The 27,001-nt window shown below is 56.1% G+C and overlaps 2 protein-coding genes across 2 annotated transcripts in view; one reads left to right on the top strand and one right to left on the bottom strand.

The window, feature by feature from the left end:
* The window catches only part of PCNX2 (pecanex 2), a 300,801-nt gene extending 291,748 nt beyond the window's left edge, over nt 1-9,053 (top strand). The window contains exons 33-34 of the mRNA XM_047088754.1: nt 6,983-7,431; nt 8,880-9,053. Of these exons, the coding sequence (XP_046944710.1) occupies nt 6,983-7,431; nt 8,880-9,053 (623 nt within the window). The remainder of the gene's footprint in view (nt 1-6,982; nt 7,432-8,879) is intronic.
* Nucleotides 9,054-14,834: 5,781 nt separating this feature from the next.
* Nucleotides 14,835-27,001, bottom strand: part of NTPCR (nucleoside-triphosphatase, cancer-related) — a 31,915-nt gene continuing 19,748 nt past the window's right edge. The window contains exons 4-5 of the mRNA XM_047088681.1: nt 23,470-23,679; nt 14,835-15,013 (exon numbers count right to left, since the gene is read on the bottom strand). Of these exons, the coding sequence (XP_046944637.1) occupies nt 14,945-15,013; nt 23,470-23,679 (279 nt within the window). The 3' untranslated portion in view covers nt 14,835-14,944. The remainder of the gene's footprint in view (nt 15,014-23,469; nt 23,680-27,001) is intronic.

The raw sequence follows: 27,001 nt of genomic DNA on the forward strand, positions 1-27,001 counted from the left end.
ATATTACAGCAGGATCTTCCAGAGGCCAAACCAGCTGTTAAGTTTTCCTTATTGCTTCTCAAAACTGCTCCTGCCAAGGTCACTCCTGGCTTTCCATGCTCTCCAAGGTGCCTGGGCTCCCAGCCCTCCTGACTGTCAGCCCCCCACCCCGCCCCGCGCCCCCCCGGGCTGCCTCAGGCTCCCAGACCAGCGGTCGTCCTGTTCAGGGGCCTGAGGGGGCCCATCGCCAGGCCCCAGCGGCTTTGAAGCCACCCGCCCCGGGTGTATCAGGACATCCCTGCTGCGGTGACAGATCTTAATAAGTAACAATCGTTGTGCCCGACCCTCACCTGTGTGCTTTCCAAGTGCAAATTCACTAGTCTCACCGTGACCCAAAGAGAGAGCCCCTCCCCATACTCACCTTGCAGCTGAGGGGACGGGGCATGAAGTCACATCACTGCCCAGAGTCCCGCAGCTGGGACTCAGACCCAGAAGCTGCCATCCTAACCACCGGGCACGGTCCCTGCACTCTGGCCCTGGGGTGCTGTGTCACCTCATCAAGTGCCGCCCTCGTCCTCAAGCCCGGGCACGAGCCAATGGGGCTGCTGGCCTGCACCTGCCCCAGCCCTCCATCTGTGCTGCTGGCCGCGTCCCTGCCCTGAGTTTGTCCTGTCCCCTGGCTGGCGAGTCTCCTCTCACACCTGGTCTCCCTTGTGACCCACGAGCAGGCAAAGCTGACACTCCGTTGCTCCCCAAGCAGCCAGCCGGGCTTCCTTTATGTCCCCACTTGGGGGTGGGGGCACAGGGGGAACCCGTGCCAACATGCCTGCAGAGGAGGAGTCACTGCCCCGCCGCAGGGGGTCAGAGGACCCAGAGCGGGGAGGATGGGCCAGCCCGCCCCTCCCCTCCCCTCCCCACCTCACACACAGGAGGCACTTCTCTCTTGCTCTCTTTGGCCCTTCCCGCAGCCCTGATGACTCCTGGCAGCCAGAGCGGTGTCCTTTGAACTTAAGGCAGGTCAAGGCATTCTTCAGCTGAATCTCGGTGTCACGGCCTCCCTTCCCACCGGCGGCAAAGCTGGAGCCCTTTGCCAGGGCAGCTATCACAAAGTGCCACGCACGAAATGGCTTGCCCCACAGAAACGGTTGTGTCCCAGTTAGGGATGCTGGAAGCCGGTGATCAAGGCGATCAAGGTGCCGGGAGGTCGGCTTCCTCCCGAGGGCTGCGGGAGGATGTACGCCAGGCCTCTCCCAGCTTCTGGGGTCTGCTGGCCGGCTTTGGCATTCCTTACCTTGTAGACACATCACCCCCTCTCTCTGCCTCTGTCTGCACGTGGTGCTCTCCCTGGGACACCTCCCGGGTCTGCGTCCGAATCCCCCCTCTCTTTGAGGACGCCAGTCCCGCGGGAGGAAGGCCCCCCGGTATGACCTCATGGGACAAATTACACCTGTAACCGCCCTATTCCCAAGTAAGGTCACATTCTGAGGTGCTAGGCGTTAGGACTTGAGTGTGTGGATCTGGGGGGCACGCTTCTGCCCTCGCCTGGCCTGCATGGCTCCCCGTGACGGACCATCTCCCCGATACCTACTTTCCGCCCTCTGGCCGGCTCACGTTGCCCTGGTCCCCGGGCCTCCTCGCTGACCCTCGTCACGCAGGCTCCCCCTCAGGGCCTCTGCGCTCCTGCTTCCTCCGGCTCCAACACGCTTCTCCCCACGTCGCGGGTCCCCCGCTCACTCGCCCAGCCTCTCATCGAATGCCGCCTGCCAGAGAGGCGCCAGCAGGCCGGTCACACAGCACCGCCCCCACTCTGCCCTGCCACCACCGCGTCAGGGACCGGGAGCTGTCCACTGTCCCCGGCCTGCGACAGCACAGTGCAGTGGGTGCTGGGTGTGGCCGGCCCTAACTTCCGCAGGGGACGGACAGATGGCCCCCGCCCCATCTCCCCCAGCGAGGGGCCCTCGTGCATGTGTGTAGGCCTCCTAGTCTGCGCGTCTGTACCCCATCTGTACCCTGGCGACAGGGGCAGGAAGGCCCGCCGTCCACCCCGGGAGGCGGGGGTGCCTGGGGCTGTGGTCTGGGCTCTGGGTCTGGGCGGAGATTCCCGAGTGCCAGGCGCCCAGCACAGGGCCCCGCAGGAGCATGTGGGAGCTCGGCCTGTCCCTGGTTTCCTGGCCCTGTGGGGGGGAGGTGTGGCCGCAGGAGCGCCTGGGTGAGGCCCCTCTAAAGTGCCAGGCTAGGTGGCCGCTCAGGTCTGTGGTGGCCCTGTGCTCAGCGGTCACTGGTTGAATGAACGAGCAGATGGTTGCCCCCAAGCTCTGAAAGCTGAGTTCAGCCATTCGCACCGAGGCTTCCCTTTAGGGCCAGACGCTGGGTCATATTCCCAAGTGGGACCTCAGCGGTAGCCGGCGTCTGTCCGTCACGGCCGCGAGCACTGGCGCCAAGAGCCGCTCACCCTGCTGGCTTGTCCCGGGTGCCCCAAGCCCCCTGCCAGAATCCCACCAGGGCCCGGCTCTGCACCTTCAGAAAGTTCTCCGGGAAACCTCTCCTGGTGGACACTCTCCTGGTGACGCCTTGGGGACAGGGCCCTGCCCACACCAAACTGGCACGGTCCTGGGAAGAAGGGGGACCCTGGAGGGCAGCCGAGGACCACCCCCTGGGTCCCCTGCGGGCTACCGCCCACCCCTAGAGCATCCGGGGTGTCTCTTGGGAGGCAGTAGGAGCCTCACCTGGTTCACCGAAGAGCTCGAGTTCTGCAGAGAGGTTACCTCCTCCAACCATTCAGGTTGGCGTCCCCAAGGGGGCCCGGGAGCTGAGGGAAGCTGGGGGTCGTGAGTCCCAGACAGGAGATGGCAGGGGCCACCCCTCCGGCCCTCGCCCCCCTCCAAGCTCTGGCTGATGCAGAAACTGCCCAGCGTCCCCACCCTCCCCTTGGCAGCTGCCCAGGGTTCTGCCTCGTGTGAGGGCTCCCGGGGTGAGTCCTCCCTTCCTAATGCTCACCTGGGAGCTTCACAGGCGGTGGCGTGAGCAAAGCGTCCATTCTGGGGGGGGGGGGGTCACAGGGTGGGGATGGAAGCCACAACTGCACTCAAAGGGATGCGGCGTGTGAGACGGTGTCCTTGAAAGTAGCATCTGGGACCCCCAGGAGCTCCTCGGCACAGCAGGGGAATAATCTGGAGGCAGGCTGGCGTGCAGGTCCCCTGAGAGAAATCTAGAGAGGCCCAAAGTGGGTACGCGAGAGGGACAGGTTGCCTCCCCCACATTCGGGACACAGACGCCTCTCCCTCCTGCCCCTGGAAAAGGTAAACGTCACCTTGTTTTTACTACTACTGTGGTTGAAGCCATACAGGGACATCTGCCATCTTGTGTTGACATTCTCTGCACCTGCTCACCCTCTGTGTGAAGTACAAGGACAGGACCGTCGTCTGATCTCCCCGTCCCTCGGCAGGTAGAAACATGCCCCACCTCGTAAGCGGCGTGCTGGAGCCCCAGGCCTCGGAGGACCAGGGAGGTGAGGGCTTCCTGAGGCTCCGTGCCGCGGACCCTTGGCACCCGATGAACAGCAGTGCCCACAGGTGTCCGCGGGGTGACAGGACAGCCACACCCAGCTGGCCCTCCAAAGACCGGGACCCCTTACGCCCACCCGCTCCTTGGCGGGTGCAGATGGCACGGGCACTCGGGGAGGGTTTCTGACTCGGGCAGGGTCAGGGGACGTTCTCCATTCCCGAGGCCCCGTGTATACCGGCCCCTGGGGTCCCAGGGACAGAAGGCCCCGAGAAGGAGCCCCTGGTGGGAAGGGGCAGCCCCAGCTGGCCGGCCGGCCCTGCCCTGGGGAGCCCAGACCTGCTGCAGCCGGTGGTGCCCTGACGAAGCCACCTGCCCGCCCTTCCGGCAGGCCGGCGCCCCCCACCCCGCCCCCACGGTGCTGCCGCGGAGACCCTGGGTTTCATCTCAGCCACAGCCCTCTCTGGCCTCCCCATCTCCCCCCAGGCGAATCAAACTCCTGTGCCCACACGAGTGGAGACCAGGGCTCCCAGAAAGGGAGCCTGCCCAGCCAGCGGACGTTAAAGGCTGTCCGCCGGTCAAGGGGAGGGGATTCCCACGCCCAGATCTCTGTCCTCGGCTCGGAAAGTCCCTGCCCCAGGGCCCCACCCCAGAGGCCACCCTCCAGTGCACGGTGAGGGCCCGGCCTGCCTGCAGGGGCACACCCGGGGGTCTCAGCCTCTAGGGCAAAGTACTGTCTAAGCTTCTCCAGTGGTTCTAATGGCCGAGGTCAAGAAGCCGTGTCCCCACTCGAAACTTTCCGGGGCCAACTCTGTTCCTCATCAGGGATTTATGACGCTCTAGGGTCTCGGTGTGAGGTCAGTCCTATGGGAGGGTCCCTGCCGTCCCTTACTGCCAGTCAGCGTGCTGTGTGCTGAGCCTTTGGGAACAGCGCAGCCGTCGTCCCTTCAGAGGGGCGGGAAGGATGGCGGCCAGTGCCGTGCACACCGTAGAGCAAACAGTTACCACCCGTGGGCTGAGCACCGTGCGGGAGGGAGGCCCCAGGGGTCGAGGTGGAGGGCCTGACTCCCTGGAAGGGCACGACAGAGCAGCTTAGCCAAGTGGCAGTGATGGAACGGTCGGAAGGGTGAGTGTGAACCAAATTCTAAAGACAGGGATCTTGTTTTACGGTGCCCAAGGCTCGATTCCCGTAACTGGGGACCCAGCCGCTCCTTCCCCTGGGCCCTGCCTCTCGGTTCTCAGCCGAGTATCCCAATCCCGGTCCTTGCCAGACTCCCGGAGGACTGACCCCTGTCCCCAGCCCGCCACACTGCGTCTGCTGCCCCCCTGCCCCCCATGTGCCCCACACTCACTATACGGTCTCGATCACGGCCCGACGGCCTGCAGTCTTCTTGCCACACCAAGAAGTAGACGTCCCAGCTGGAAGGGGACTGGTCGCTGTGGTGGAGGCTGGTGGCCTACTTGTGGGACGGCAGTTAGGAATTCATAACTAATCTGAATCCCAGACTGGACAGGAAGGCTATGCTAATAGGAGGCGTCCCAGAACCTGTCAGATAACCATCAAGGATGGAGGAATGGTGCCAACATGATGAACCGAGGAGGGTAATTTCTATGGTATTTCAACCCGGGTTCTAAGGAGGTTTGCCCTACAAACGCTCCTCATTTGATAATGGAGAACTGGCAAAGTAAGTAAAATTGGAAAATAATTACCCTGAGCAGCACAGATGAATTTAGCACGATTTGCTTACTTGTTCCACTTGCAGAATTAATTAAAAAAAAAAATTAAGAGCAGCAATAACAACCACAAAAGGCAACAAGAGTGAAGCGATGAGATGCGGGGAGGCACGTTGTCTTGCACAGAACACAGACCATTCCTCTTGGACGGACAGATGGGTCTTCGTCCCTTTGTTTCTGGGGCCCGCTGATGAGTTCCCCCACCGAGCACGGGTGGTCTGCTACCCAGCCATCAAAATCACTGACTTGCGGATGAATGTAGGGTATTTTTGGACAGCAATCAGCATTACGGTATAAATCACAAACAGATGTTTGGCCTTGTCAGACTGAACAGACTACCAAATCACCGTCTCTGCTAATTCGCATTCGTCAGGGTCCCTTTTCTCCCCGTTTTTCCCTCCAAGAGGGTAACTTAGCTCTTGGGTGTGGGTGGATCAGATGGGCGCCGGCCCCGGGTTGAGAGCGCCAGGCCAGGGGCTGCCCACGCTCCTCCCAGTCCTGTGGGACTCTGAGCGGCACCGTGGGTGGGTCCCTCCAGCAGGTGGGCAGGAGCGACCAGGTGGGGACACCTGTGGAGACGGGCACCCCCCCCCCCCATCCTGCTGTCTACACTGCACTGGAGCCACATGAGGCAGAGGGCCCTTGCAGCCAAAAAGAGGCAGAGTGGAGGCGGGGCTGGAGGGGACCCCTGGAATCTCTGTATTAATATGGTCCCTAAGGCACTCTCTCTCAAGGACAGGTCTCTTCTCGGGGCCTCCTATACACATACGTAAGGATTTTAGAATCGCCAGATGCACAATTACTAACTTGGACATTTGGGGTGAGGTGGAACATGAGAAAATGCACGGGACAGTCCTCAGGGGGCCACCCCTTCAGCCCCTCTGTTTTTACCGACTGAATGCCTACATTGTCGCGGCTTCGGGAGACATGTCGATAAGGCAGTTGGTAGAACCGTGTGTGAGGTCACTATCTGCTCCCTTCAAAATGATAGTTCAGAATTAGAGCCTAGAAATTGTTGCTTAAGCGACTCAGCATCCTGGCGAGCACACGCCTTCCTCCCCCCGCTTCCCTATAAAACTGCCAGCGGTCGCTTCCTTCTCCCAGAGACGTGGGCAGGACCAAGCCTTTGGGGCAGTTGGAACCCTTCTGTCGAGAATGGCCTTGTGTCCGCAAGCCTCAGCAGGAGCCCTGAGCCCAGGCGCGGCCGGCACGAGGGAGTTGGGGGCCACGCGCATGTCAACGTGGGCCTGGGCCTGGCCAGTCACACCTGTGAGGGCTTCTTCTTAATGACCTTGATTTTAGGGGAAAACTTTTGTAGAAAACGAAGGCTGGGGCAGGTGGCTCAACCATTCCCCCCGCACCTTTTGAGGCAACTAAAAATGACACAAGCCTGCATGTTTCTTCCCTTTATCGCTGCTTATCAGATGAGCATAAGAACCAAGGTCCTGACGCAGGAACCGAATTGGATTTGCTTGCTAGGGTCAAATTACACTGTCAAGTGACACATCCCAGGGTGCCTGGGTCTGGAGCTTCCGGAAACGCAGGACTCGTGTCGATCACCCTGACCCCCGCTCCCCGTGGCAACACTTCCACTCGCCCGGGGGCTGCCGGGGGCTCTTGGCTCAAGCCACGTCCTCAGGGTCCCGGGAGGGGCCGTCCCGACCTTGGCCACAGTGGACCAACCCGGGGCCCAGCTGCCCATCTCGCCGCACAGACCTTGACGTTGGTAAGTACCTGCTGTGGCAGCCGGTTCCGCTTTCTTTTACAGGCGGGAGGAAAGGCCGGAGCCAGTCTGTCCAAGCACACGAGGCGTTGAGCCAAAGGCCGCCCGGGCTGAGCTCATCGGGCCCCATCCTAGAGAGCCACCCAGCCTTCCTGCAGACGTCCACGTCGGTCCACGAGCTGGCCCAGAGGCTCTCGGGCAGCCGGCTGTCCCTGCACACCTCGGCCGCGTCCCTGCACTCGCAGCCCCCACCGGTCACCACCACGGGCCACCTGAGCGTCCGAGAGCGGGCCGAGGCGCTGATCAGGTCCAGTCTGGGCTCGTCCACCAGCTCCACCCTGAGCTTCCTCTTCGGCAAGAGGAGCTTCTCGAGCGCTCTGGTCATTTCTGGACTCTCTGCCGCGGAGGGGGGCAACACCAGCGACACCCAGTCGTCCAGCAGCGTCAACATCGTCATGGGCCCCTCGGCCCGGGCCGCCAGCCAGGCCACACGGGTAAGGGGCTCGGCTGGCGGGCCAGGGTGGGGGTGTGGGCCCCCGCGTCTGCCATCGCCTCGTCCACGGGGCCCCAGACAGGAGGTGTTCTGGCCGTGCGCGGAGGCAGACGAGACGCACGGCACACGTCCCGCAGGTGATGACACACGGCAGGCAGTATGGAGGCTGCGAGACACCAGAGCTGGGCTGAACTGCTCTCCTTAGCCCCGAACCCGGGATGCGAGCGGGTCCACTTCCCCCCCCAGAGCAGGAACACGTTCTCCTTCATTCCCTTTTCACGCCAGTCTGGCCCGAGGGAGGGGGAAGAACACACATCAACACCGGCGTCAGACTACGGTCCGTTCCTTCCGCCGTATTCAATCTGAAAGCCGCCGTGGTGTGGCCTTCTACGCATGTATTTAAATGCTAGGAAACGAGAGGTTGAGGGACTCCCCCTAAGCAAACGGCTCCTTACCCAGAGCTCCAGGTGAGCGGACGTGAGGCGAACACTCGCGCTTCCTAAGAGAGAAAGTGAGTGAACGGACACTCCCCACCCAGCGGTCGGGAGGCGAGGACCGGAGGCACAGGGCGCACTTGGGTGTCACAGTGCAGGTCTCCCGAACTCCTTCTGGGTGTTCACACGTTCTCCTGCTCTAAAAAGCACGGGAGTCACGGCCTGCCCCTCTCTGGTTGGGGGACTTGTCTGCAGCGGGCTGATGGGGACCACGCCATGGGAAGGTGCCCTTCCCACCCCTGGGTCCACGGTCGGCAGGAACCCCCTCCGCGGGGCCGTGGGGCCGCGGCAGTGGTGGGGTTGTGGGCCTCCTGAAGCCCCAGGCCACACCGCCAAGGGCAAGGAGGCTGGCTCCTTCAGGAGCTGTAACTAGGTTTAGTTAGGTCACTAAGGTCTAATCAAGCTTCCCTTATAAAAATGCACAGTAACAGACTTTTCTCCCACCGCTCAATCTGTTTAAGATGCCGTCTGTGGGTGTGGTTCTGGGATTCTGGCAAATTCAGTTTCCCTCTTTCCAACAGGACAGCTGGGCCCTTGGCACTCTGTGCACCCAGGGTAAATAACCATCCGTATGACGGTTCAGGGGCAAACCTGCCGTACTGAGCGTTCCTACCAGGCAGGAAGTGTGTGTGTGTGTGTGGGAACGCTGGCCAGAACCCAGGAAATCCAGGCACACAGTGACCTCTCCCCCGAGGGCCCGTGTTCCCAGCATGGCCACATGACCTGGGGAAAGGTCCCCGTGTGCAGAGCCCCTAGCCGCCCCCCCCGACCGCCGGCACATTGGACCCCTGGTTTCCTTCCTTCCCCACCGAAGCCAGAACCCCGGGGCCCCCACATCTGACCTGGGACCTGCCGCGTTGGCGGGTTAGGTCGGCCCCTGCGGCGGCGGGTGGGGATTCGAAGCGGCGGTAGGTAACATTTGCTGAGACCCCTGCCTCTCCTTTCTCTCTGGAAGCACCTCTCTGAGCCGTGTGAACCCACCGAGGCCACCGAGCAGGGGCAGCTTCGCGACCGCCGTCTGGCCGAGGCCATGGCAGAGAACGGGGGGCTGATGTGCAGGAGAGCAAGCCAGGAGGACATGGGCCTGGACGACACGGCTTCCCAGCAAAGTGCGTCCGATGAGCAGTAGGGGGGCAGGGCTGGCCAGGAGCCCCTCCTGTGGAAAAACGAGAGCTGCTGTAGCCAACAGTGACTTTACCTCGGGTTCTGGAAGAGTCTCATGTGAGGATAAAACACGGGGCAGCACACCCCCTTCCCCCGACACTGCTCCAAGCCACCCCCGGAGCCCCCCAGATGTGGGACGCACAACACACTTTCCAGAATTTGAAAATTCTAACAAAAAGCCATGTAATATCTTAAATAGAGTAGAGCGCATAAATAACTCTTTCCTGCCCTGAAGGAACTAAGACAAGTGCATGTTAATAATTGGCATTTTATACATTACCGTTACCACGTTAAAGGGACAGCAGCACCCATCGTACCACCCGCTGGTCAAACGCAGTAGGGTTCAATCTACGCATAAAGAAAACCGCACTTCTTTATAGTATTTATGCAGACGTCAAGTATAAGCCAGCGGCGGCTTTTCTGCAAGAAACGTGGTAGTGCATGAAGTCGGGTCTAAAGTATCCCGTGAGAGATCCAGCGACGCTAGCGACCCACGTGTAGAAATCTAGGCCTGTGGGGGGGAGCACGGAAAGCCATTTGGAATCCCATGACGCTCAACTGTAGTCCCCGGCTTCCCACAACCAGGCCTGTCTCGCCCGGCGCTCCCATACGCTCACAGGAATGTTCGCTGGTTTTCCGAGCCGAGCGATCCTTCCCGGGTCACAGAACACTTGCACACACCTTCGTTTTTGGAATTAAAATGTTTACAGTTACTGTTGTGTCCGGTTGCTTGAATTCCGCTGTAGCCTTTATTGTGAGAATGACATTTGGGCAAATTCTGGGACTTTGCCCACCTGAAGACCCCCTACCGGGTAAAGCAGAAACCCGGTTCCTTGTGGATGTAAGGGGTAGGGGTGGGGGGGCAAGGGGGTCCATGAAGAGTATCATCACTGGCCTGTGGTTCATCCCTTCTGGAAAGAAAAGAGTTAGAAATACTCATTTTGGAAACAGTTCTGCAAGTTTCTTCAAGGAATCTAGGATTTGGAAGTGTGGGGAGTAGGGGAGGGCATGGTGGAGAATTTCCTCCCCCCCCCCCCCGTAAGTAGATGGTAATACTGTTTCTTTTTTCAAAATAAGAATTGCCAATTAATAAGTAGGCTCTGTAAGCAGAGGCACAGTACATTGTTCTCACATCAGTGATCCCTGGAGATGCAAAGTTGGCTATTGATTTAAACGCAGGTGATTGTCTAATGAGAGGCTGATAGAACCTTACTGTAGTTCTCCCAATTGGCCAAACCAAACTTGGCTGGCAGTCCCTGAAATCCTCTTGGGCCACTTTACAGCCAAGCCCTCAGGACTAAATGCCCGGCCCTGAGCTGTGAGCGTGGCCTCCCCACAAGGGCATCTCCATGAATTCCGTAAGAAAAACGACAGATGCCCAGTAGCAGCCTGATGTGAGCTGACCACCCAGTGGGCATCCAGAAGCAAGCGACGCAGAAAGCCATTGTGTTCCACAGAAAATGAATCTCCTGGGGCACCTGGGTGGCTCGGTCGGTTAAGCGTCCGGCTTTGGCTCTCAGGTCATGATCTCACGGTTGGTGCGTTCGAGCCCCGCGTGGGGCTCTGCGCGGACAGCTCAGAGCCCGGAGCCTGCTTCGGATTCTGGGTCTCCCCCTCTCTGCCCCTCCCCCGCTCACATTCTGTCTCTCAAAAATAAATAAACGTTAAGGAAAAAAAATAAGGAAATGAATCTCCTGAAAATAAGAAAATGAATCTCCTGACGGTGGAGAGACACGTCAATGTAAACGAGAAGCCAAGAGCTCCCGCTGCTCCTGTGCGCTGTTCTGGTGCTTCGGGAGCGGCTTCCCTAACTGCAGACTCGGCCGCTCATCCCGCTTCTCAGCGCAGAGGGAGCAGAGCAGCTTGGTTATGGTTTGTCAACAACAGCAAAGGCCAAAGTCCTCGGATCCGAACGCAAGCGTGCGTTGTCTGCGGGAGTAGAATCCTCTTGGGCGTGCATGGCGGGAGTGCGTACACGCACACACGCTTACGTGCGCGGGCACGCGTGCCCACAAAGGGAGAGAGAGGGTCGGACCCCTTCCCGGACCCTGCAGGCCGGTGGGCAACGCAGCCACGCTTTTCCTCTACGTTGTGGTGAACCACCTTTCCGTCTTCCGCGCGCATCAGAGAATTCCTTGCAAGACACCGGATTAGCCCCCATTTAAAGGCGATATTCCTAAAGTGACATCTCCTGCAGGAGTCGTTTAAATGCGCTGCCAGCATACAACCAAAGGGTTATGTTTTTGGACACTGGACGGAACGGTTTGTCCTCTAAAGAGGTTTGATATAAATCATGTGGCTGACCGGGCATTACTGATTCTAAATCAATGGGTTTGCACTGCGTGCTGAAACCATCTCGTCTGGCAGGTAGTTTTCTAAAATCACTCGATGCTCCGGCGTCTCCTTGCCCGTAAAGTGTGCAGCGCAGCCCTTGTGTCCTCGGCCCCTGTCAGGCCTCCTCCACCGTCCAGTGGTTTGGTCCAAGTCATTACGTTCTGGGGACACAGCACCCGCCATCAGCACACACACACACACACGCACCCCCACGTGTGCAATCTTCCCAGATGCAACCTTCGTGAATTCCAAGACGGGAAGAGAGAGAGGGGAAAGGGCCATTCCACTTTTTCTGGGCCACCATCGCCCCCTACCCCGCCATGGATGACCTGGGGGCTGGGAACGGAGGGGGCCTCTGGACTTGCAATTGTGCTGGGAGCTCTGACAGATGAGGGCGCATGAATTTGAGAGACTCGTCCATCCCTGCACATGCGCATATTCAGAGGTGGGGGGGGGGAAGGTTTTTTTTAAAACGCTGTGCCGTAAGTGGCTGGTGGTGAGGTCAACTCATTCTCCACATCCGTTCTGCTCTGTCCCGTCCAACCATGTTATTCCAGCTGAAACTCTTCACACAAGCAGTACACCTGTCCATTTTGTGTTTTCAAAGTGAATTCTTCCTTCAAGTCTGGCCCCCGACCCAACTGTTAGGTGTCTGGATTTGAAGAGTAGGCATTTCAAACTCAGATATAAACGGGAGCTCCCGACGTCAGCCCGTCCCTGCCACCGCACCCCTTCCTCTCCCAGAGCGCCTCGTCTCGGGTAGTGGCACCGGTACGGGTGGACCCGCGCCCTCGGCTTCCCCTCCGGTCCTGGCCTGTGCTCGGTACGTGGGCCTCCAGTGGTGTTCTGCCTCAGCATCGCTTGAACGCTCAGAATGCGCCTCCTACGGGCTGTGCGCGGTCAGTCGTGGGTCAGAGTCATTTGTGAAATCATCTGATCTGATACCACAGACTGGGGGGGGTGGGACAGCAAATGCTGATTTCTCACGGTCCTGGAGGCTGGGAGGCCCAAGATCGAGGCGCCAGCAGATTCAGTGCCTGGTGAGGGCCTGCCTCCCGGTTCACAGATGGCCATCTCGCGGTGTCCCCGCGAGGCAGAGGGGAGAGCCCTCCCCGATCTCTTATAAGCGCCCTAATTTCATTCACGAGGGCTCCACCCTCACGACCGGATCCCCTCCCCAAGGCCTCCCGCCTAACACCATCGCACTGGGACTTAGATTTCAACATAAGAATCTGGGGGGGGGGGGGACGCAGACATTCAGACCACAGCATTATCCTTTATTAAACTTCTTAAAACACAGGGATAGCTTCTGATATCTTCATATGTGCCCCCGATCATCCTGACAAATTATTCAAGGTCCCTGCCAGAGCCACCACGGAATGCTCTTCCAGTTTATAGCTGCCAGTTTATCCCAGCAAAATGTCAGCTCCGAGATCTGGGGGCACACGATGCACAGAAAAGGACAGAAAGCTTCAACAGGGACAGAGTGGGAGGAGCGGAAAGACATTGGGCTTTGGAGCCACACAGACTTGGTTCAAACTCTGTATCTGCCACTAAAGGCAGGTTTCTTTACTATTAAAGAGGAAGCACACAGAAGCTCGCATCCCCTCTACGTGTTGGGGGCCGTGCCGAATCTTCTGCACAGTGGGTACCTCCGAGGACCCTGCTTCACTCACCCTCCACAGCCCATCTGGTTTCAGCTCTCAGTGCCCGCAAACTAGCGATTTTACCTTCTTGCGAGAAATTTCACTAGCTTTCCTGCTCAGACACAATCAGTGTACTATATAGTCATGACTGAAAACACAGAGCTCAGGACAAGCAGCAGAGAGGAGAACGTCCCTTCGCACTTTGACAGACAGGCCCCTCCTGCAGGGCCAGTAAAGGCTCCATGTGATGGGCTCCCTCTGGCCAGGGCGGACCGGCTGCACCAGGCCTGTGCGGGGTCCGTCTTCAGGGGCACGTAGGTGACGCTTCCCCAGCCTGTTCCCTTTCTCAGTTTACCTGAGGCCGTGCGGGGATCCTCAGGACTGTGGGCATTGGCGAGTAGGTCTGAGGCAGCGGCCAGGCTCCTGGGGATTGAGGAAGCCTCTGCTGCTTGAGTCAGCGGCGTGGCCATCCGGACACACGGAGGTGCACAGACCAAACCCGTGTGTGGCCCTCCTTCGGGCCTGGCGAGCCTGGCGCAGGTCACGCACAGCCTGTCAGACGCCCTGAACAGCCCAACCGGGCATGGGCAGCGGGACAGAGATGCCCTCGTCCCCACTCTGGATCTGTAATAAGAGATTAGTTCATAAGCTGGTAGGCCTTTCAGCTGTGACCCCGCAAAGGCTCAGCACATCCAGACCAAGCTTCGGGAGGCTCCCCTGGGGAAACACCAAAGAAAGGATCCTGACCAAAGAGCCCGTCACGGGCCACCGACCACTGTCCCGGCTCAGAGACGCAAGTGCTTCCCATACTGTCTAGTGCGCGCAGTGCCCAGGACCCCTCACTCCGCACGCCCAGACCGGGCCACCGTTCCAGACAGGGGCACGCCTGGCATCCGTGCCAGCTGGGTCTGGAGCTAAGGCTGGCTGCTCAAGTATCCTGGAGATTCGCGGATCTGCACCAGAAAGGACCCAAGAGCACCGTGCGGTCTCCGCAGTACCGTCAACCACCTGCCACCTTTTCCACAGCCGCCCCGCGACAGGCTGAACCTGATCTTTCCACACCATTCTCAACAGCCCCAGCTCCCGGCACCGGGCCCTCCCCAGGGGATCACACGGACGGCTGCTGCCGGCTTCCTTCCACGCTGTGGCATCGCCTTCCTTGGACGACACTCGTTTCCCCCTTATTCTGGAAGGGAAACGGGGCACGGAACGGTTTAAGGCCATGTCTAAGTTGATGTGGCCAGAGTGGGGGCTCCGACCTGAACCCACAGGCCTGAGTACAGAATGAAGACCTGCCTCCCACACAGGGCTCACGCGTTTGCACCAACACATTTATTTTTATTTTATTAAGCAATAAGCAAACAGATGATGAGATGGGCGGGGAGGACCGAAACTGGCCTTTCCCTGAACTATTTTTACAAACCAAGTAACTAGTGTCCCTTGACACCACAGCTCCAACTGGAGCGGGGTCTGAGTTCGGGACGTGCAAAATCGATTAGGTAGCGGCCGCTCCTCTCCCCCTTCCCTGGAACACGCTTATGAACTTCAGTGGGGGCGAGTTCCATCTAATACTCCGAAAGCCATTTCTCATTCCATAATTTACCAGAATCATACGCATAACTGCAAGGGGAAATAAACAGACCCCCTCGGCACAAATAAGCCACGGCGGACTGCTCATCGTGGAGCGCAGGTCGGGCATTAAGGCTAACTGATCTTTTAAACGTTTTTTGGAGAACAGCTGTCAGGCTTTCTCCGGAAAAACCCACAAGGCTTCCGAAGCCGGAGGGCCTAAGTCCTTGCCAGGCAGGGCCCCGAGGAGGCTCCGCGTGAACCAGCACACCTCTTCAAGCGCACGAAGCAGGGACACGAGCCGTCTTCACTGCCTGCCGCTCTGCACACACGTCACGATATCTGGCAGAAGGCGGTTCCTATTCTCCTTGGTGACCTGTGGGGGAAGTAAGACAAGGCTTCAGAGTCCCTTCCTTTTCCTCAATCCTCTGACAGGCAGTGCTCTATGGGGAGAGCCTGGGAAGGGGAGGCAGGTTTCATAAGCCCCGGCCGAGAGCACTGTGAGGACAGGACACGCGAGGTCGAATGCCACCCCCGCTTCTGCAAAGCGACAGCTCAGACAGTGGAAGTGGTTCTAACCACGAGGAGCTGGGAGCTGACCCCCTCGAGGGGCTCTGGGTAGATGTCAATGCGGGTGGGACGCAGCCCCCGTGCGACCTGACCTGAACCAGGAGAACCGCCTACGAGGAGCCCACCGAGAGCGGCCGAACCTCAATTCTGGGAAGTCCCAGAGGTCAGTAATCTACTCGTCTCTCCACATGGAAAAGCTGAGCCTGGCAAGGAGCCTCTGACGTCAGTCAACTCCCCATCTGCAGGATGGGGAAGCTAAGTCCGGGGGGTGCCGGGACCACACTGAGCCCTCGGAGGTAGCTGGGGACACGGCAGAGGCTAGACCTGGATCCCCCACTCCGGCTGCATCCTCTGTAATTCGCATCCTTCCACAAAGGAACCGGGAGTTCATTCACACTTTACCCGGTGATCTGTTTTCATTTTCCTTTCCTTTACTGCTGTGGTCCCAATGAGTCCAAGAAAAGCATTTAGACACCCCTTCCTGGGTGGGGGGTTGGACGGTGGGCGGTCCAACCAGGACAGTGGTAGGGGCAGGGCCATCTCCTCAGCCGTCACCTGTGTGTGCCTTCTGCTCGGCCCCCACACGCACCCACTCAACATCGATGGGGTGGCGACCAGAAACTGAGCAAGGTACCGGGGCCACAGAGAGGACTCCGATAGGGACTTGACCTCATGGAGCTGGCAGAGCAGAACAGAGGGACAGACGTGGACAGTGAGCGAGCGCACTGGTGGTAAAGGGTCCGGGAGAGAAACTCTGGAGAGGCGCACGGGAGCTGCGGCTGGGCGAGAAAAGACTTCCGTGGACTGGACTGGACTGAATTTTGACCGGTGGACACGGGAGAAGGTCCCCCAGACAAAGACGCAAGCAAAGAATCGCAGAAAGAGGAAGTGAGTGCATCTGGAGAGCCAGCAGGCTCAGTGCCGGCGGACCCGGAGACCGGACTGCCCACTGCACGAGTCCACACCCGCCCACGTCTAGCGGACCACCTGGCACAGAGCAGGCGCTAAATGAACGTGTGATGGAGACGCACGGCGGGCTTCATCCCCGTGGCTCCCCAGCACCCACTCACCCTTCTCGAAGAGCGCTGTGACCTTCCTCTGGGAGACGACGTCATCTAGGAAACTGGCTCTCGGCCAACGAGTTCCAGCTGGGCCTGAAGAGCCTCCCGAGAGCCCGAGTCCTGAAAGGACTGAGCCAAGCAGCAAACGGCGAGGCCACCACCTCTAACACTAAGTCCAAGGACGCGGTGCACTGGTCCTTGCCCTGTTGCTCTGGTCTGTGGTCCCAGGAGGACCATCAGCTCTGCTCCGGCTTGAGGAGAAACTGCCACACAGCCTTACAAGGCTTTCTGTTGCTGTTTTTGCTTAAATTAGCCAAGTCCCTCTCTGCTGTTTGCATTCAAGGAAGTCTGCTGATGTGAACGGAGGAAAGGGGGAGACAGTGGTGGGAACTGGCAGGCTCATCAGGGGGCTTCGTAACCCCACTGTGCTAGTGGAGAGAGGCCATTAGATCCCTTCCTCCCTGCTGACTTCACCAGGAACTACCCTAGGCTCTGCCCTCAGAGTGTTTGAGAGTTTACCGTGTGCCTCAGAGGGCAGAATACAAGATGAGGGGCATTTGGGGCTACTTCCCCTAGAAATGTAAGATTTATAACACAGGAGACGTGGAGCTGGGAGAGGAGGGACGGAAAGGAAAGACAGAGGAAAGGAGAGTACAGGAGACGTGGGGGGGGGGGGAGGAGGAGAGGGAGGGGGAGGAAAGGAAGAGACCACTTGGACCAGAGGGAAAGAATTAATGCCAGCTTTGCACGGGTGAGAAAGAAGGGGCAACTAGGGCACTGCTTGCTCCAGGCACCCCTGCCTCAACTATCCCCTCGGTTCTCTAGCCAGTCACCGAAAGGAGTGCACGGTCATGGGCATTTGATCCTCCACTTGTACAGGGGACAGTCCCACTGCTGCTCGGTTGTAAATGCGAGCTGCAGTGAGGAGAGCATGGAGGGTGGGTGGGGGCAGAATCCACATCTGCAGAGAGGCTGGGGCAGGAGCGGAGGCTCCATCCCTACTCTGTAAATCCCCAGGCTTTCGAGAGGGCGCTTGGGTGGGGGGGGCCTGGGAAGGAAGGCTGAGAAGGTGGGAAGCCCCATGACCCCAGGTGCCAGGTCTGCGTGGAAGCTGGTTAGGTGGCACAGCCAGGGCGGGCAGAGCATGGGGATCTAACAGGCGTGGGGCTTCAGAGGGAATAAAAAGGAGCGCTTACAGGCCACGCAGGCACAGTTCTGTATGTCTGGGCAATGCCTCACCATCTACTTCATACGGTCATGATCACGTGGCCACCCTGGTCTCAGGACCCAGCTCGCAAGGCCCCATCTGGTCTTGGTTCAACTTCACGCCGGGCCTCCGGTCAGCAAGCACGCCCCAGCTCCATCGCCCAGGTGTGAGTGAGCCCCCGCCCCACCCGGGCCCTCCGCGGGAGCTGTCGGGGGTAAGGGTGTCACAGCAGGGGCGGAGGCGGTGTGTCCCACACACTGAGGGCACGCTCCAAGCCCTAGTTCCATAGAAAAAAATAAACACTGGAAAAGATTCATTTTGAGAATGTTTTTGTGTTACAAATGTAACGAATGCAAAAAACGACGTTAATATTTTGCTACCCCCCTTTGATTGCCCTAAGATTGTTTCTGAAAATTTCACAGTAAGAGGTCTATATGAAACTGTCTACAGTGTTATTACTGTTACGTTCTTTGTGCACTGAAGACGGGCTCTCAAATGCGAGAACAAGTAAAAATCATCTGTCAGCCTCAGGGTCCCTCCCCTGCACGCACAATCCTTGTCTTGTATTCAACCACCAGAAGGCTGGCCGCAGAAGGCCCTTACCGAGGAGACAGCACTGGGCGCAGACGAGAACGAGCTGAGGAAGAACGCAGGAAGGAAGCCCCTGCACTCTCCACCCCACTGCACTGCAGCCTCAAGAGAAAGGAAGCCAAGTGAGACCTGAGCCCTCTGCCCTGTCCAGTGGCCCTTGATGAAGATCAGACCCTAAGTTCCCTGGGGACAGGGGCATCTCATTCATCCTGTGTCTGGCACATGGTGGGGGTGGGGGGTGCCCAGTAAATGTTTACTGCATTCTGAGCTGAGCAGGGTCTTTGAAACACAGCTGAGCGATAACATAAAGATTGTGAAGACTCTGACCGTCTTAAGCATCCACGTTGCTCTGTGTGTGCTGCCTCCAGGGGCCACGGAAGGGCCTGAGAGCGACCAGTCAACAACCTGGGCACCCGGACATCAGCGAAGCTGTGAATATTCAGATACAGGAACAGGCAGCAGGGAAAATGCCCCTCACTGCACATACGTTATTTTCCTTGAACCTGTGGGAAAGACCCTGACAAGTTCCTAGTAAGCAACGGATTACAGAAAGAAATTTGACAATGCTTGTTATCATAAGTTAACACACATCCAAAGTTATTACTAGCCTGTTTCATGTTGTGTCTTTATGTTACTGAACCTAAAATTAGGATTATTCCTGAATCCAATCCCTTTCGCTCTACTTTTTTCATGAAGGTTAAAGTTTCCAAGCCAAGAATTATTTTCACGTTGTATCAAGTAAGACTTTGCCTGCCTTGAGTTTACAAGACTTCCTTCTGTATTTTCTTCCGAGAACTATAGTTTAGTTCTTAAATTTAGGCCTAGGATCCTACTCTGAGTTAATTCTGGTAGATGATGTAAGGGTCCAACTGCCTTCTGTGCATGAGGATGTCCAGTTTTCCAGCACTGGATGCAGTTTGCTGAAAAACAATTCTTCCCTCATTACGTTGTCTCAGCATGCTTGCTGAAAATGAACTGATCCTCGACGTAAGGATTGATTTCTGGACTTTTAGTTCTATTCTATTGATCTATGTGTCCAGCCTTCGGCCAGGACCGTACTGTCTCGATCACTGAAGGTTGTAGTAAGTTTCAAAATCAGGAAGTAGGAGTCCTCCAACATAGTTCTTTCTCAAGACTGTTTCAGTGGGGTCCTTCCCATTTCCACGTGAATTTCAGGACTGGCTCGTCAACTTCTACAAACACTCTGCCTGACTTTCCACCCAGAGGTTAACAGATATTCTCTCACTCCTGTATCTGCAGGAGTCCACAGGCCAGGAGGGCAGCAGCAAATTCCAAGTGAGACTAACATGCTTTATGCCCTGCTTGGTGAAAACACCCACCAAGGAACAAGAAGAGGTCTAAGAATTTCCAAAATGGAAGGAAGTCGGGACCTACTTCCTGTTATTCTTGTGATCTTACAATCCACAAATAAAAATTAAAAGCATAAAAACTGCTTTATGGGAAAAAAGACAAGTGTAAAAGGCTCTGAATTCAGGATAGTGGAATAGATTTTAGTTATAGTAACACTTTATAAAGTAGAAAACCAAATAATTCCTAGGAACCTGAGATTTTTTTTTTTTTTTTTTTTTTTTAGCAAATCATCTGAACCACCCCATCAAAAAGTAAACAGTACGACATTATGCTAACACTCAGGCTTGGAAGTGTGACAGACAGAGCCTTGAACCCTAGCTCTGCAGCCTACTGAGACTTTGGACATGCTATGCAGCCTTGATAAAATAAAGGTTACGTGACACACCCACCGGGGTACTGTGAAGTCTGCACTGGTGGGTCTACAGTACTGGGCACAGCACCCAAGTCCAGTGCTCAGTGACTGGTGGCCACGTCGGCATCTAAATGAACGTTCCAGGCTCCAGCTGCCTCTTCTGTCCCGTCAGCAAATAACATTCCCAGCGTTTCCATCAAGCAGATATTTTAAAGGAAATCAAAAGAAATATGCTTTCTAAATGCCTCTAAGACAACCAAACTCGGGCGTGCACACACGCGTGTGTATATGTGTGTGTGTACATGTGCATGTGTGCGGCACTTCCACTGGAAGTGACGAGCAGGGATAAAATCTTTTCTTCACGTTACTAGAGAACTAGGAAAACAGTGCACACAGCTCTTTCTAGTAATCTTGATCCATGGAGATCTTCCTCTCCTGCCTCTGCAGCATTAATGTAATTACACTCAAATAAGCAACTATGAAATAAATTAAAAACATTTTTCAGTGGCCACACTTAGAGACCAGTAAACTCTATAAGACATGAAAAAAAAAAAATTTAACCAAACTTCCTAAAGAGAAACATAACAGGAAGGCGACCGTCAATACCCACACCACGACAGAAGTTTCTAAATTACCAAGACCATCCTCCAATGACAGGGGTGTTAGATCTTTTATTATAGTACCGCAAGTCCCTGAGGCTCTGTTCTTCCTCGCCACCCCCCCTCCTCAAGCCTGCTCTGTTGGGCCATTTCTATTGTTCTACCTCCAGGTTTACCATTTCTTTCCTCTGTTGTCTCCATTCTGCTGGGAGTCCCGCCAGAGACTTACCTCATTCAGTTATTGTAGTTCCACAATTTTTATTTGACTCTTCTTTATGTCTCCCATAGCTCTGCTAGACCTTTCCATTTCTTCATCGAGACTTTCTATTTTTCTTGTATTTCAAATGTGTTGGCAATTGATCACGGAAGCGTTTTTGTGACGGCTGCTTTCAAACCTCGGCCCTGTGATTCTAACGTTCACGTCACCTTGCTGTTGGCACGTGTTGATGTTTTCACTCAAGTTGCTTTTCCCGGTTCCTGGCAGCACAAGCGATTTTCAGTTGTGTCTGTGGTGGTGTCCCCTGGCTGAGCTTCCTAGCCGGCGTGCCACCTTCTTTCCACCATTCAGGTCTCCCTATGTTTGTTTTATGTGTAACGTCCAACAGTTTTAGCTACAGCTCACAGGAGGAACAGGGAGAAGTGTGTCTATTCCACCGTATCTAGAACTGGAAGTTTCCAGGTGTTTTTCTGAAAGGCAGTGCTGTTTACCTGACGCTACTAAGAATACGTCTAGACGGGGTGCCGGCATGGCTCAGCTCGTTAAGCGTCCGACTCTTGATTTCATCTCCGGTCACAACCTCATGGTTGGTGGGTTTGAGCCCTGTGTTGGGCTCTGCACCGACAGTGTGGAGCCTGAGTGGGATTCTCTCTCCCTCCCTCTCTCTCTGCCCTGCCCCCGCTCATGTGTTCTCTCTCCCTCTCTCTCTCAAAATAAATGACTAAATTTAAAAAAAGAAAAGAAAAGAACAAGTCCCTATGATAGGAGTAACGTCAAGGGGCGTACTTTCCCCCATGAGTTCAGTCCCGTCTCCACGGTCCTGACACGCGCAGCTGTTCGCAAGGAGAGGCTGCCCTCCCTACCTTACACAACCTACTGCCTTACCCAGAATGTTCTTCCTTCTTGTCCTTCTTTTCTCCACTTCCTCCCTCAAAACCCCACAAGAACCACTTCCTTCAGGACACCTCTCCCCGCCCTCCTTCTGCTCACAGAATTCTCTCCCTTCTCTGCTTCCAGATCTTGACTGTCACATCATCTATCTTTCTTGAGGGAAGGGGACATGCTTCACGTGTGCTGTCGGACTAAGTGCTGGACACAGAGGCTGCTCTCAAACACGGATTCAGAGAACTCTACTGCGTGTCAGAAACAGAAAGGATGCCAGAAATATCTAATCCAAGCCCTAAGTTTGCATATACGGAAAATGAGATTCTTCATATAAAACGGGAACACAAAGATCACACAAGCCCCAAAGGAACACAAGAAAGAGAAGAATAACGGGGTACGTAAGCCCCTATGTCTCGCATAATTAACCAAAAGCTAATCATTTTATTTACACATCATTAGGAGCAATGATTACCTTGCCCAGAGAATAATTTCCAGTTTTAGAGGAGATGTGGTATTATTTTAAGATACGATGTTCTCCTCTGGACATCAGGGCCAACTCCCCTGATCCCACTCACGGCTCGTAGACCCTGCTGGTCTGCAGACGGCCAGTCTCTGGACCAGCCACTCCCCACCTTCCCGCCTGGAAGCCGCCTGGCCTGAGAACCACTCGTCTTTCATCATCTCTATTTCCACAGGAACTTTAGAAACACAACCACGAACTCACTTGGAGGCCACGTAAAGTAAGAGACAGAGAGAAAGAACAGCACGAAACTGAAGACGAGGGCCCCAACTTCACAGATGTCGTGGAGCACGTGGCCTCGCGGGGCCGTCTGCTCACCCGTGAGCTCCTGCGAGAGGCTCCCTGGCTGGACCCGTCTCCCCAGCCACCTCCAGCCCAACGACCGCGCCGCCCTGCCTTATCTTCTCCACACTTAGCAACATCCTCGTGGCCGAGCTGTGCGCCCGCGCTGCTGCGGTCCGGCCCCCGCCTCAGCAAGTCCACTCCGGGGGGCGGGGACGTGGTCTCGTCCAGCATCGCAACCTCGCTCACGGTGGAACCCGGTCGATACTTACTAAATGAAGGAAAGGAGCAAGGACTGCACCAAGTTTTCCAAGTCTGGCTGCTCTGACCCTGACGTGTGTCTCCTGCCCCCACAGTACCCCTGGAGACTGTGGTGACGGCACACGGACGGCCCGCTAGGACCGGCGGGCCACGGCGGAGGCACGGCAGCCAGCGACATCCGGCGCTCGTGGTACCTGGCAGCCGGAGCTCACCTCCCGCTCTGGCTGGTGGGGCGGCCCTGCCAGCCTCCTTGTTCCAGGGCCCTCGAGGGGCCTGGGTTGAAACGGGGGGTGGGGGTGGGGAGAGCAGGTACGGGCAGAGCCCGGCGGAGACGCGACTCTCGCCGACACAAAGGTGGCACGGCGCAAGACAGCATCTAAGGACACAGACAAAGGGCTGTCAGAGGCCCGTACGTCGGCTCCGACATCGCCACGGGATAGCGTGACAGCACCGGTCCTCCCTCCCACGTGCCGCACCGCAGAACCCCGACAGCCCCCCGGGAGCCTGTCAGGGCAGACTCTGCAGGCGTGCTGTCCGTGTGGCCAAAGGGACTGAAGAAACGAATCTTTCATTTGATTGAAACATAAACAGTGACAGGCGGCTGATGGCCAGCGCACTGGCCAGCGCACAGAGCGCACTTCCGTCATCGCGGAAACTCCTGGTGGACAGCGCTGCTCTGTGGCAGACGGAGGCCACGGGGACATGTGTCCTTTCATCCGTGACACGTATGACTTAAGTTCTGTAAGTTCCTAGAAAATCAGACTCACCTGGATCTAGCCTAAGGCGGGGGGGGGGGAGGGGGGGGCGGAGTGGGGGGCGGGGAGAGATGGTCTTTCAGAGCAAAGGCACACCTCAGCGCCACCCTGCTGAGGTCACCCGCTCCACTGTCACAGACGCAGGGACCGGTTGTACTCACACTGAACACCTGAACGTCGTTCCTGTTTCTTATCTCTTCCACGAGGGCCAGCGGCTTCCCTTTAGGCACCGGGATTGTGCCCAGGACTACGGTCCCTGGCGTGGACAGCGTCTGGCGGACAGCCTGGATGAAAGGCTGACTGAAGAGCTCCATTTTCCCAATCTCATCGATGACACACACTCTCTGCCCCGGGCCGCTGCCGGGACCTGCCTGAAGACAACAAAGACGCCAGGGTCACCTGAGGCAAAGGGCCCAGGGGTCCCGCTCCCCAGCCACTCACCCCCTAAGCCATCCCAGGGGGAGTCAGTTAAGCTCCGGAAGGCAGAAGATCGTCTCCACGGGACACTTAACCGGCAAACGGATCTGGAAGAGCTCCCTTGGAAACCGCAGCAACCAGAAAATTCAGTTCCCTAAGCCACCCAGGTTCCGGGCAATTTTCTCTCTTCTAGAATGGTTCCAATAATAACCAAGCTCTGTATTTATATCCACCCAGGAAAGAAGCAGCACCCACATGCCTCAGGTTTAAATGAAACGAGACAGCAAGTCTGGGAGCCCTTATTAATAATACTGGCCTCTTTTTTTCGGTTTTGAGCTGTGTGAGATTCCCCGTCTACTGGGAGGAGGAAACCGCTACAGGCAGAGGCCGGTGTGTATCATAATCTGCACTATAAGGGGTGGTGGAAAGAAGGGAAAGTTGAAAGGAGTCTTGGTTAAAAGAAAAAAGTGAGCAGGGCTGTGCCCTTTAAACCTCAGATTCCCTTCCTAATGACTTCACTGCGTTCCTTCCTTGAAAGCCCCTCTCGGAACAGGTGTGGCGGCCAGCCTCCACGGGCCCTACTGCCTCCCAGCTCCTGGGACTCCCGTGTCCAGTCCCCCGCCACAGGGTTCCAGCGTTCGTCCCCGCGACCATCCCTGAGACGAGGCAGAACGCACTGCTTCTACCGTGGTCTCAATCTCTCTCTCTCTGGGACGGCTCGCTGCCGTCTTGTGAGCACACTCAGGCAGCTGATGGCCAAGTCCACGTGGGAAGGAACCGAGGTCTCGCTGCAACCCTGAGAGTGAGCTGGGAGGCGAATCCTCCCCAGTCAAGCGGCAGATGACTGCAACCTCATGACAGACTGGAGCCCGGACCTCCCAGCTGAGCCATTCCTGGATTCCTGACCCAGAAAAACTGTGTGAGGTAATGTCCGTGGTGTTAAACCCCAAAATTCTGGGGTAACGTGTTACACGGCAACACTAATGATCACTGATAATGATCACTCATAAACATGTCTTCTCTGGAAAGCCTTCCCAGAGAAAGCTATGAACAGTCCTTCCATAGCGGGGACACAACACAGATTAGCACTTGAGTGAATGCTGAGTGACAAATACGTTTTATGTATCCTGGTATAAATGATTATTTTCCTCCATGCAAAGCTGATTTACAAAGTACTTTTCACTATAGTTCTTAGACTCCTTAAATAATGACGTCAATACGTTCTCAGAATGCGGGGCTGAGTTAAACTAGATTTAGCTCAACTGCCAACCCTGAAGCCAGAGTACAGTGCGGTCGGTCGGGGGGGGGGGGGGGGGCGGCAGTGGTCCCCACGAGAGACGGGACTGGGGGAAGATCCCGAGATCCCGAAGCCTGCATGGTACACAGAGGATGGTGGAACCTATCCAACAGATGAGAGATTCCAGCCAGGGAGGACCACAGGTTGTGCCCAAAAGGCCGCTAACTGTGTGGAACCTGGAAGACAAGTTAGGCATCTTCTGGAATAGACGACATGAGATTTGGGGTCTAATCCTAGGCAGTTATTGAAGGCAAGCATTAGGGAAGTGGTTTTCAAACTTTTATGTAAGTGGTACTTTTATTCTTTTCTCACTTAATATCACATACGTATTTTCCCACTCAGTTTATTAGCAGGAAGACCAGGAAGGGGTACATCCAAGAGAGGGTCTGTATCCTTAAACTCCTGTGTTTTTAAGGCATTTCATTTTTACCTCTCAATTGCACCCACTTGTGTGTGCGTGCATGTGTGCGTGTGTGCGTGTGTGTTTGCGCGCGTGCGCCTGTTTCCCGCTCTTAGAGGCAGGGACGAGGCCCCATGCATCTTTTTCTTTCCCATGGAATTGAGTGATGCAAAGTTGAGCTGAGGCAGCTAATGTTGCCCTCCAGCGACGGGGTGAGGGTGTCTGTGGAATCAATTGCTAATTTCCAAATTTCTCCTTCAAAAACGAATGCCCAGTTTGGGAGACATTTTAAAAGCTGGCAGCTACCTTCTCATTAGCATAAAAACAGACACCCCCACGAGGGCAAGCTGTCCCAATGGCCTGACTCTTACCAAGGAGTATTTGGGGCATTCTGCTGCCTCCAGAGACCAGGAATAATTGCAGAGGTCATCCTTCCACAGGCATCTAGAAGCCAAACAGGGTGCTATCTGGCCCATCAAAATGAGAGTTTGAAAGCAGTCAATTCAGAGAAAGAGAAACAATAAGATGTGTGTGCCCGTGTACATGTACATATGCAGGCAGCACGTACATATACACGTGGGCACGTACGGGAATATATGAGTAGGTATAAACATAAAGCACGAGGCTCTCCAACCACCTTTCCTCAGATTCCCTACAACGTTCACCAATGGGAGCTCGACGGCATTATTTAAGCTTCCGCACAAAGATATCTGGACACACATGCATACGCTATGTTGTACCAACCGGAAATGTTCGTTTTCAAACCTCAGTTTACAGGAAATCCTTATTCTGTCTAGAATTAGGGACTTTTATCACCCAGAAACTGTAAGAATCTCGAAAAGAAGTCTGGGATTTTTGACGAAAAAATGTTAAGTTATTCATGCTCAATTGAGATATATTAGAAACTCAGAAGCCCGTAAACACCGTTTTTTCTAAATAACGTGAACATTTAGTCAAGCCTGTGATAAAGGAAGCACTATCATATTCACGATTGTTTTTTTATATAAACTCAAGCAACTTCAGAGGGAAACAAGAACAAACCAGTGAGCACACATAAAACCCTGCTGGCACCAGGGCCCGGGTCTGAAAACTACCAGGACCTCCCCAGCCCTCCCCAGTGCGGCTGTGAAAGTGACAATGGGCCCCTGGAGCATCACCTCTGAAGGTGTGCAGTAAGGAGCTCATGAAGAACTTCCGGCGGCTTCGCACCTGGCGTTCTTTTTTCTTCCCACACCTTCTCTCCACACAGGACGTAAGAGGCGAGGCGGCAGGACTGTGGACGCTACCCAGCAGCCCCTGCACCACTCACTACTCCCCTCCCCCCCAACTCACCACCCCTCTCACCCCACCTCCCGGCTCCCCACCCCCCTTCCCTGGGCCACTTACCACCCCTGTCCCCACACTCACCACCCCTATCTTGGGCCTACGTTTCAGATGACTGTATACTTTCACTGTCACAAAGAGGTAGAAACACTTGTTTGTGCAAGGCATATTTCAGTTCTTGGGGTGTTCTGAGAGAAAGGATACTTCCTTGGGACAGAGTCGTAATATTGACCAGCCAGTGGTAAGGGAAGCCATG

Source organism: Lynx rufus, unplaced genomic scaffold, assembly GCF_022079265.1.
Source record: "Lynx rufus isolate CCGP_SWC_20201006 ecotype Redwood Valley unplaced genomic scaffold, mLynRuf1.p SCAF_25, whole genome shotgun sequence".
NCBI lineage: Eukaryota > Metazoa > Chordata > Mammalia > Carnivora > Felidae > Lynx > Lynx rufus.